Source organism: Narcine bancroftii, chromosome 10 (assembly GCF_036971445.1).
Source record: "Narcine bancroftii isolate sNarBan1 chromosome 10, sNarBan1.hap1, whole genome shotgun sequence".
Lineage (NCBI taxonomy): Eukaryota > Metazoa > Chordata > Chondrichthyes > Torpediniformes > Narcinidae > Narcine > Narcine bancroftii.
In genome coordinates this window covers 14,411,592-14,423,833 of record NC_091478.1, presented here as the reverse complement: position 1 = coordinate 14,423,833, position 12,242 = coordinate 14,411,592, and the positions used below count along the sequence as shown (strand labels likewise).

The 12,242-nt window shown below is 40.3% G+C and overlaps 1 protein-coding gene across 1 annotated transcript in view; it reads right to left on the bottom strand.

Moving 5' to 3' along the window:
* Positions 1-12,242, bottom strand: part of LOC138744192 (pleckstrin homology domain-containing family S member 1-like) — a 42,639-nt gene that overhangs the window by 15,696 nt on the left and 14,701 nt on the right. Inside the window, exons 8-11 of the mRNA XM_069899974.1 lie at positions 7,863-7,979; positions 5,738-5,839; positions 3,637-3,698; positions 503-592 (exon numbers count right to left, since the gene is read on the bottom strand). Of these exons, the coding sequence (XP_069756075.1) occupies positions 503-592; positions 3,637-3,698; positions 5,738-5,839; positions 7,863-7,979 (371 nt within the window). The remainder of the gene's footprint in view (positions 1-502; positions 593-3,636; positions 3,699-5,737; positions 5,840-7,862; positions 7,980-12,242) is intronic.

Sequence of the window (12,242 nt, the reverse complement as noted above, 5' to 3'; positions counted from 1 at the left end):
GGTTTCTATAAAGGAATAAGCAAAAGCTTAAACTTTGATCAAAAAGTTATCAAAGTCCATTTTATGCTCATTTCAGGTCTAATAACAGAATTAGACCCAAATGTAATCATGAGATCGATCCATTGTGTACAGTACTGTACACAAAATAGGAACTGCACTTTATACTCTGCTTTTGAAATTCTTTTCCAATAATAAATACGTTGTGTCCCTGACATTTTTTCACTGTCTTGTAAAAATTGATGCCAGATTGATCATTCTGCACCATGATCTACTTAATCCTACTGCACTCCACAAGGAGTGAAAAGTAATGAGATGTTATCTTTAATTGCAGCTGGACATTTGCAGGAGTTTGGAATGACTAATTTCTCGAGGGTAATAAAAGGAGTGTGATGGAGAACAGGCCATATTATTTGCAATATGCATTCGGGAAGGTGAGTTGCCATCAGACCTCAGAGTTGGTGCCCATCTTATCACCAGTAGTTTTATTATAAGTAGTACATACTTTCCTATATTATTGCCACAACCGACTTCCTGTATCTGCTCAGCATATTCAAGACTGTTGATAGATGAAGCTGAACCATTCCAGTCTCTACTGCAATAATAAAGAAAAACCATTGAAAAGTAGTTGGTTTAACTTACCATTTTAATTTTAATTTAAAAAAATAAGTATAATACTCAATGGAATGACCATATAACATATAACCATATAACAATTACAGCGTGGAAACAGGCCATCTCGACCCTTCTAGTCCACACCGAACCAAGTACTCTCCTCTAGTCCCACCTACCTGCACCCTGCCCATCACCCTCCATTCCCCACCCATCCATATACCTATCCAATTTTTCCGTAAATGACAAAATGGACCGTTGCCACTCGTTCTCCCGGAAGCTCATTCCATGCAGCCACCACTTTCTGTGAAGAAGTTCCCCCCTCATGTTACTTCTAAACATTTGCCCCATAACTCTTAATTCATGACCTCTTGTTTCAATCTCTCCAACCATCAAGGGAAAAAGCCTATCCACAACAACTCTCTCTATCCCCTTCATAATCTTAAATACCTCGATCAAATCCCCGCTCCCCCCCCCCAACCTTCTACACTCTGAAAATAAAGACCTAATCTGCTCAATCTTTCTTTGTAATCTGGATTCATATACAGAGAATTGAAATAAAATTAATTTATTTTTCAATGTGTGATTGCTTGCTTCTACTACAGCTCCACTCGATCTCTACTGATGCGTAACCATCATGTTAGACTCACCTTCAATCCCAGCTGCTGAAGAAAGATCTTGAAAAATCAAAATTGCCAAAGAAATGACAAGATTTTATTTTCGCTTAGATGCCTTTCTTCTGGAAGAAATTTCTTTTGCATTTAAAAAAAAATATAATTTCCTTATGATGCCAAATCTCCGAGTGGGTTTAAAGAACTAGAGAGACTTTCGTTTTCAACTTGTGTGCATGTGGTTTGTGTGTTTTGTGGTTGGTGAATGGGAATGAAGAGGTAGTGGAGCTGGTGAGCTCAGCATTTTATATTTTTCTGTGTTGGGAGAGGGGGAAATGCATTCAATACTAAACTATCACATCAAAGAAGGCTCTCTATGAAAAGAACTTCTAAAAGCACTTTATTCGGCAAGAATTAATAGGGATCCAGCCATCATCTCGTTAATGAGATCAATTCTGACACACAAAAAAAAAATCAAAAGACGATTCAGACTTTCATTTTCCATTGCTGGTTTGTAAATATTTCCTAATGTTCACAGTAGCACAATCCCATCAGAATATATTTTTCTTAAAACTTGAAGAAAGAATCCTTGCTTGAGCACAGAGGGGCCAAATAGATCCATAAATGTAGTGCTTTCACTAAAAGCTTACCATATACATGCACATGTAATAGTCGAGTTTTAGGGACCACTTTTTCGGGTAAAATTTAAGGAGTTGACTATTACAAGCATACTACTTTTGACTAGAGTAAGTACCTGCATCATTTGCTGCATCAGGAGCTCAGATGGATAGGTCGGTGGGCGGCCCGGACCAGGAGGTAAGCCCGCGTTTGGGAGCTCAGATGGTCGGGCGGCTGACGCGAAGATCCGCTGTTGGGGCGTCAGGAGCTCCGGCGGGCAGCTGAGGATCTGTGATCGGGGCGTTGTGAACTCAGATGGGCAGACAACCTTGGGAAGGATCTATGGTTGGAGCATCAGGAGCTCCAGTCAGTGGCTGGCCAGGGGAAAAAATAGGAGGCTCGACTTTTATAGAAAATACCTGATGTTTGGGCCAAAATAATGGGGGGGGGGGGGGTAGACATTTACATGATATTGACTATTACATGTATATATACAGTACTGAATGTTTAAATTCATAATTATTTTGACATAGAAGTAAATCTTTTCAGCCCATCAACTCTTACAGATAAATGCCTCTCAACCATCAATTTTCCCTCTAATCTACTCTCCCCACATGGTCAACAACTCTCCCCTGATTCTCTCATTCATTTAAATACTAGAAGCAACTTAATCACCCCTGACTCTAACAAACTACACATTTTTGGGAGGAGAGGAGGGCAATGTGGCTGGTCGGAGTTTACAGTACACAAACACGGCCTTTGGCCTAACTTGTCTACTCAAGCTAGTGCTATTTGTTTGCGTGCTGCCCATATCCCTTTCGTATCCATAGGAATCATGCATGAATCAAAGAAAGTTACCCGATTTACTTGAATATCGGGTAGTGCGGAGCATGCCCCTGCCTCCACTTTCCCCATATTGGGGAGATAATATGAACACCACCTCCATCCTGTCAACACCTAATCCATTACATCAACGGAGGATTCAGATGTGCTGACTGCAGTGAGAGCTGGCAGCCCCATGGCAAACATAGCCCAAACATAGACCAGAAGTAGTTGAGTTATTTTACTATGAGAAAGGCCTTGAGCTTATTTCAGGTATGCCACTGCACTGTGGTCTGATTTACTTTTACTAATATGATAGACTTTCAGCTTCTAATGAACAGGAAGGGCAAGGAAGAAACAAAGTGAAACAAGAAAATAAGCAGTTGACAAAGTAAAGGGCGATACACAAAAGTCACGCAGCCGCAGAGGAAGTAACATTTTGGGCCTGAGCCCTTCCTTAGGAAGGCAAGAAAACAGGTAGATGTCCAGATAAAAAGATGGGGGGGGGGGGGGGGGAAGGGAGGTGAGAAGGGAGGAGCACAGGCTAACAGATAAGAGATGATCGGTGGATTCACGTAGGAGGGTAGAAGAGAATGAAGCTGAGAAGTAAAGGGGAAGAAGGCAGAGGGGCTAAGAAAGGGTAGCTTTCCAACAGGAGAAGGAAGGGCAGTGAGCTGAAGAAAAGGAGGCAGAGACCAGGGAAGGGGGTTCACGGAAATTGGAGAAGTCGATATTGATGTACAAAATGCTGATTCGAGGTTAAAAAAAGTTCCTGTGCTATTTCACTTCTGATCTATCCACCCAATTTTAAACAATATCTTTATGTGTCTATTAAACAAGGCATTACGATCAATCGTACCTACACAACTTGCATAGTAAGGAATAAGCAATATACGAGGGAATTAAAAACATCTTTCTATGTAGTGTGACCTATCGCCTTCGAACATTAAGCTGCCATTAAAACCCTTATACTCACATGGAGGCCATGGGCTCATAGATTCCCGAGTCAGCTGATAGGCCTTTATCATTTCTCCACTTCTAGATTTGTTTAAAAAAAGTAAATTAGCTTGTAAAAGTTAACTAAAAGTGAACCACATTGCATATTCAAACATTGCATATTAAAATCTAGTATCAAGTTGTAAACTGTATGACACATCCAGAAACTTTCGTATCAAAACTTCTCTTCCAGATTTTTTTTAAACCTTGTGGCTTGTTGGAGTATCATGCCAATTATTTTCTGTTGACTTGTAAATTTTTACCTAATATGGAGAATTAACTCCTGTGTCGAATGGTCCTCCGAATTTTTAGTGTATCAATTTCTCCACGTAAATTTGTCGAATACTCTTAGTCTTTAAATGTCTTGTCCATCTAATCTGATGGTATCTCAGTGACTGAACCACCTAGATATGAGCTTAAATGTAGGATTGGAGCAATTCATGTGCCTGTTGAACTCTTCCAATGGAGGTGATCAGATACAGAGTAATGTTCCCTCCACACAGCCTCATGCCAGCTTGCAAGAAAGTGAATCCTGCAATTTCTTTCAATTTTAAAAATATCTTTATTGAGTTTAATTTAAAAAACAAGCACAATATATGGGATGATATGAAAAACAGAATTTGTAGTTTTCTACTATCATTATACAAATTGTGCATAAATTAACCCATTTTCAAAACACTTTCATCAAACCCCTCCCTCTAAGCAAAGTAAACTTGCATATTTAAAATACATAGGAAATGAAAGACAACATTGGGAAACCAGACACTGCTGTTCAGGAGCCATCCGAACGCCCTAATTTCAAAAAAAAAGGTAATCATGAAATGGGCCGCACGTCTTATAAAAAATTCACCTTTACATCTCTGACATTATGTCTGATGGTTTCTAAACTTAGAAAGGACATGACCTCCTGTAACCATTGAGCATGAGTAGGTGGAGTGCTGTCTTTCCATTTCATCAAGATTGCCCGTCCAGCGATCAATGAGATAAAAGTTAAGATTCACTTCTGAGGTGAAGTCAATTTCTTCTTATTGAGAAAGAACAAATAGAGCAATTAAGGGGCATGGTTCTAATAGGACTTTAAAAATGGCTGAAAAAGTTTGAAAGTAATTTTTTCAAAAATTTTCTAAACTAGGGCAAGACCAGAATACTGTAATTTCACCTTGTGGTTTCTGGGCTTGATGCTTCAACACAGCTCTTGAGATGGTAGCAATGGTGGATGCCTTCTCCAGATGGGCCAGTAGTTACTCAGAGCTGAGTAGAGTCAGCACCATACCTCGAGAGTGTTGGGCCTTTACCCACTGCAATGCCATGGGGAGTTGCAAATTTCAGTGGTAACTTTTGATTTTGACGCGCACATTTCAAATGTTTCTTGCATCCTAGTCGACGTAGCTTGCAAATAAATAATTCTTTAGGAATCTCAGCCATACCCAGTAAATTTCCAAGATAAAAGGATTTGGAAGCTTTAGCATTCATTAATCTTTAGTAAAAAGTATTAAGTAATTAGACATACAGCATGGTAACAGGCCCATGAGCTTGTGCCCAATTAACCTCCTCCAACCCCTTTACGTTTAGAAGGGGAGAATGTACAAACTCCTTATAGCAAGTGCCAGTTTGAAACCAAGGTCGTTGGCGCTGCACTTCATTGATCTAACTGCTATGCCAACTGTATCGTGAAATAATGGATATTTTTGTTCATGGCATTCATTGCAAGTCCCTAATTCCCCTGGAGGCGAATAATTTGCCAGGCCTTTCCTGAAGGCAGATTTGAGCTGGTGAGATTGGGGGGACAGGAGCTGCAAATAGGTCAGATCAATTAATTGCAGATGTCCCTCCTTTGAGGATGTTAATAAGTCAGTTAAGCCAATTCAATATCTTTACAGTCCTCATTATTTAAACTGGTTTTTGATTTTATTTTTACTTAATCGGCTCAACCTAACCTCAGTCTCATGTTTTTGGATCAATACTTCATGTCTTTTGATACTAGTTCAGTAACAACAAAAAATGTTACTATAACCCCAGTGTAAAATAACTTATTTGAAGGCAAGATGCAGAATTTATTTAAAATCTCTTGTGAAACTTACAGCAGTTGCAAGCTTCCTTGGTACATCATAGAGGTCTGGTGGGGTTGCAGTGGGCAATGAATAACTCCGTGGTTTTTCCCTGTTCACCACCAGTGGTGTGGGCTACAAATAATAATAGCAGAGTGAAACAATATTGATTTAACACTTTAAAGAGCAATTGTGTTCTTCTTTCAATGCAGCTTTACCTGAAGTAATATCAGATGTATTTACCATTTTCTCTGCCTTTTCTAAAATGGCAGAGATAAATTCAAACAAATCAGTGATATACAGTACTGAAAACAACTGTTCGCGTAGAAAAAAGAAATCCCACAATCAGACTATTAAAAGCAAATAGATTTGATACCATACATGGAATTATCAGGGTAGATAGAAAAAGTTAATCAATGAGGTTAATTTTAAGAAGCATTTGAAGGAGGAGTGAGAGATTTTGAGGTGATGATGAGTCGAGAGGATGCCGTAGGATCTAGGTAACTGAAAGCAAGGTCACCAGTGATTGAAAATTTAAATCTCGGAAGAATTAAAGGAATGAACGTATGCCAGCTGGTAACAGAGATAGAAGGAGGAGAGAAAATGGAAGAATTTGAAAATAAGGGTGAGAACTTTATGTTAAGGTCAGCATTTTGTGGAGTTGGGTGACTTAAGGCTTGGTTTGAGTTCTGATCTTGATGGCTTCATAATTAATGAATCTGAGGGTGTGGTGATGCATACCAGAGCCAAACAAAATTCCCCCCTCAAGATTAATACTGGAATCCAGTGATCATGTTCATTCTTTGCATCTCACACCTCACCTGCCAGTCAATAAGATCATGGTTGCTCACATGCCACAAATCCTCTTTCCCTTTCCAATTCCCTTAACCCCCCCCCTCCCAATTCCCTTAGCGTATAGTGCTAGAATAAAGATCTGTAATACCTGCTCTGTCATTCAGTAAGACTTTTTAACCTCAGCACAACCTTCCTGCACTAACCCTATTTCACTCGATTCTTTAAAATCTATTCAGTGACTAAGCAAACAACCCTCAGATAGAGAGTACCAAAGATTCAACTCATTCTTCTTAGCCCAGAAGAGCATTCCGCAAACGACACTTTGCAAATAGTTTAATAATCTGTTGGAATAGTTGATGTGAGCATTTGACAGGAAGCAGATGAAGATCTAGGATAAGATTGAACTATATATTAGAATCATACTCAGCTACAAGATCATGGCTTGCTTCTCTGCTGCCAGGACTCCATTTCAAAGCTTTTTGCCGTATGTATCAAGAACATTATCACTCATCACCCATCCTTTTCTGATGACCAAAAGGCAACCATTATCACTGTAAGAAAGATTGAGTGAGGTGCACCCCAGGATCAACAATGCTTTGACCATCCCGGTGAGCTGGATATTTTCAGGACAAAAGGGAAGGAAGAAGCTCTGAAGTCAAGTAAATACCCGGAAGTGCTGAAAACAAAAACTCAGCAGGTCCTGGAGCATCCATAGACGATGGATACATAACCAGTGTTTTCGTTCTGAGCCCTTCAAGGTAGAAACAAAAAACAGACAGGTGGAAAAGAGGTGAAATGAAGGGGCAAGGAGAGGAGAACAGACCAACAGCCAAGAGCGGACATGGGTAGACATGGATAGGAGGGCAGGAAAAACTGAGAATTGATCGGGGTGGGTGTGTAATGAGAGTGACTAAAGACTATGGCTGGTGTATATCATTCATTCTCATCTCCATCACTTGAGGCTTGGCTATCATGGGACAGCCAGCTGCTTTTGTAGGCGGCTCTCAAATTGAGCCAGAATTTATAGCATTATCAAAGAGTAATCAATGGATAAAACAGGCCCTTTACCCCACCATTCATGCTGTCAAGCAATTACATTTATTCTTTTTTTAAAATTTTCCACACATTTACAACAATTGCCTTCCGATTCTACCACTGACCAGCTCTGGGAGCAATATACAAAGGCCTTAGGGAAGTGGGGGGGTGGTGGGGGGGGGGGGGGAGAGAACAGCTCTCAAGGGGGGAAAGTGCAAATTCCATACAAACAGCATAGAGTCAGGGTTGAACCCTGGTCACTGGAGCTGAGGCGACAGCTCTACTAGTGCTCCAATAGCAATTGATGATATTGAGAACCTTATGTTACCTGTGACAACCTGTGGAGAATACTCTTGGGAACATCATAAATGTGCTCTGTCTCTTCAGAGTAAGAATGTTCAACAAGTGGCTGTGGGTGAATCACTGAACGCTGCTGTTTGTTAACCTACAAACAAAAGTGCGTTAATTGCCTGTTAATGAAGTCTATTCAGTTTGTCAAGTTCATCCAAATCAAATTTTATGATCTCGAAATCTCTGGAAAAATTGTCCAGATTCCATGCATATGAAAGCATTTCGGATTTGAACATCTCACTGCGGAGATACTTTTGGTCAACAAGATTTGGTCTTTTGCATCACCTTGATAATCTGGTCAGAGCCCAGAAATGTGCAGGGGCAAAACATAACTGCAGCTAACAGCTTGTGTTTTACTACAGTTGTTTGATATAATACTAATTGGAGTGGTTTTTTTTGGAAACAAATGAAAATTTATTCTAAATTCCACTCTTGATTCCCTTAGTTCTCATTGCCATGGCTTAATATTTTTTTAAATATTATAAATACACAAAGTTAATGCACATGTAGTTATAATGGGCAACATATGAATCTTGCTTATCTATGTTGTCATCATCGGACGAAGTTTGCTAACTATTTTGTGGTTACAAATCACATGGGATAGAAATTCTTACACAATCATTGATATCTGCTTTAGAAACTCCGTGCTTTGGAAGACAACAGCAAACCAATTTCGGAAAAGTGGCGGAAAGTTCTTCAACTAACTATGAACAATTGTACTTAAAGTGCATTACATTCTTACAAAGATTTATATTTTGAGAAGAAATCATTCAATTCTTAAAATTTTAACAATACAGCACAGTAGAAGATCCTTCTGGGCCCACAGAAACCACGTAGCCCAATTAACCTACCTGTGAGATTTCTTTTATTGGAATAAAGAAACTTGGGTTCTTTTATAACAATTATAATTGATTAGCTTTAGAACTCACAACTTCACGGAGGCATCCATTTTGAATCTACCCCTCGCTGCAACAATTTGTCTGACTCCCTCTAGTGGTCAGAATTATCATTAAATCCCCTTTCCTGAAGATGTTTAATCTAACAACGTGGTACACTAATACAGTATTCATTTCGATTTAAAGTTCAACACAAACATCAGCAACACAATTTTTTTTTTAAAGAGTACAGTTTTTTTCTTTCAGAGATTCAGTCTGTCAGGAGGTTTGATCAGAATCAGGATTTATTGTCATGGAATTCTGTGCTTTGTAGCGGCATCATAATGCAAACATAAATTATAACCATCTTACATTACTATAAAATAAATAATAGTGCACAAAATGTAATGCAGTGTATTTGGTTCATTGATTGTTCAGGAATCTGATGGCAGTGGAGATGAAGCTGTCCTTGTGCTTGCCTTTACGCTCCTGTACCTTTTTCTTGATGGTAACTGAGTGAAGAGGGCAAGGTTTGGTTGGTGGGGTCTCGGAGGATAGAGGCTGCTTTTTAAAGACACTGCCTCACGTAGATGTCCCCGATGGAGTGAAGTCTGGTGCCTGTGATGTCGCAGGGCAAGTTAACAACCCATTGGAATTTATTCTTGTCCTGAGATTTGGTGCCTCCATACCAGGCAGTGACGCAACCATCCAGGTGACATGCTGAATCTCCTCAGACACCTCACAAAGTATAGCAATTGGCGAGGCTTCTTTGTGATTGCATCAACGTAGACCAGGATTTATCATTGGAGATGTTGACACCCAGGAATTTGAAATTCTTGAACCTCTCCATTACTGAGTCCTTAATGGCTGGGTCGTATTCCCCTGACTTTCTCCTGAAGCCCACAATCATCTCCTTGGTTTTGCTGACATTGAGCGCAAGGTTGTTGTCATTACACCATTGAACGAGTTGATCTATCTTCCTCCTGTATATTTCCTCATTACTGTTTGAGATTCTGTCCATTACTGGGGTGTCATCGGTAAACTTGGAGATGGTATTGGAATTGTGCCTGGCCACACAGTTGTAGGTGAATAACGAGTAAAGCAGTGGGATCTTCTCAACAAGCTCTGTTGGTCCACTACTGCCAAGCATTGGTGTTTTTTCCTCTGTTGCTGAGCAGGCAGGATCATCTGCATTTCTCTGTTCCTGGAGTGTCTCTTGCATTTTCAGCAGGCTCTTTCGATTCCTCCTCAGTATTTGACCATCCTCTCTTCTGACAGCGTAGGGTCTTGGATTTACGTCCTCCCAAAAAGTAGCCTTTTTGTCCCAAGTGTTGGAATCTGAGTCTCACTGTGTCATGTTGTGCCAGTGGCCCTAAGCTTCTTACTGACGTCATAGTTTGCTTTTTCTTTCCATTGCAGCTGCTTTTGTTTCCATTGGACACCTTCATCTTTGTTTTGGTCTGCAGAGCAGTGAAGTGTGGTGCATAGTCTATGTCCCATCAATAGGTGGCGTGCTGTGTTCAATTGGTGAAGCTCTAACTCAATAGAGCTAGATAGGGATCTGAGCCCCTATCTAGTGCTTTTTGAGCAACTGTTTAACTACGTGAACTCCTTTCTCTGCTTTACCGTTTGACTGTGGATGTAAAGCACTTATGTCACATGTCAAAAAATTATACTCTTCTGCAAAGTTCTGGAATTCTCTACAGCTGTAGCATAGTCCATTGTCACTGTAGACAATTTGAGGAATTCCATGTCGAGCAAAGATCGATTTCATATATTTGACCTTATAATCAGCAGACATGTTAGGAAGCAGCACAATCTCCGGATAGTTCAATAGATAATCAATATCCAGCAAGTAATTATTTCCACCAATGTGGAACAGATCAGCGTCAACTATTTGCCATGGTTCAGCTGGTAAGTCAGTTACGTCCATGGGTTCCTTTGTCTGCTTTCCGTGATGTTTCAAACAAGTTTCACAGCTTCAAACCATCCTGTCAAATGTCAGCACTTATCCCTGCCCAATAAACAGCAGTTCTGGCCCTCCTCTTGCATTTTTCCATTCCAAGGTGCCCCTCATGCACCCTTTTCAGCATCTCTTGTTGCAGTGATTGAGGTATGACAATTCTGCTCTTTCTGAGTAGAAGCCCACTGACAACACTCATCTCAGCTCTGATGTTGTAGTATGGCTGAAGTTCACCTCTAGGCCATCATTCATTCAGATTCTTGATGATCTTCTGTAGAATTGTGTCCTCTCTTTCAGCTGCAATCTGCTTGGATGTCATGTAAGATACAGGAAGAAGATTCAGTGATCAGGTTAACGTAGAGATTCACACCTGTCTCTGTGGAACTCTCATTGTGTGCTTTACTCTCCGTTGTTGCCTAGATAATGCATCAGCTAACACAATAAGTTTTCCTGTGGGGAAGAGGTGGTTGCAGCAGGGTCAATTCTGTCATTTAAGAAGAGGTTAGATGAGTACATGGATGTGAGGCGGTTAGAGGGTTATGGGCAAGAGAATGAGTAGGTGGAATTCGCGGAGTTTCACGTAAATCGGTGCGGACTAGAAGGGCCGATATGGCCTGTTTCCGTACTGTAAATTGTTATATGGTTATGGTTGTGTACATCAACTCAAAGTCATAACGTTATAGCTTCATCAGTCTAGGTTTCACTGAGATTTTTCTTGATTACCACTATTAATTGCTTGTGGTCTGTCTCTGCCACAAATATTGATAGTCCATACACATAACTGTGGAATTTCTCAAATCCATAGACCAGATATTCTTTCTCCATCTCTGCATATTGACATTCAGATGTTGTCATTGTCCTTGATGCATATGCGACCGGCCTCCAATCTTCTCCTGCAGCAATTATTCCACCTTTTGAAGTGTCCGTGGATATTTTTGTCCTTCTGGATGCTTCAAAGAACATCAAAAGCACTGTTTCTGTAGTTAGACTGGTCTTCAGTCATCCCCATTCTTCCTCATGGTTGGCTGTCTACTTGAATTCACATTTGTCCTGTAGCAACTTCCTCAGGTACATTGTTTTGGAAGACAGGTTTGGTATGAACTTACCAATGAAATTGATCATCCCAGCACTCTCAATATGCTTTTTTGTTAGTGGGGTCTGGGCATCTCTAAAATGGCTCCACACCTGCCTGTGGCAGTTCACCTCCCAGAAAGGCAATATCCTTCACACCACTGACATTTTGATCTCTGCTTAGCTTTAATCCATATTTCTGGATGCATTATAGCACTTTGAGCCTCTTGTTGTTCTTGTATGGATCCCCATAGGATCATGTCATCCACGTACACACACTCCCCATTTATGCCTTGTATGATGTGCTCCATTGTCCTGTGAAACACTTCTGGAGCTGAGGAAATTCCAATAGGCATCCTCAGACAGCTGTATTGGCCAAATGTACAGTATTTTGTTCTATCTTCATGTAATTTTACTTGCCAGAAGCCCTAGTATGCATCAATTTTAG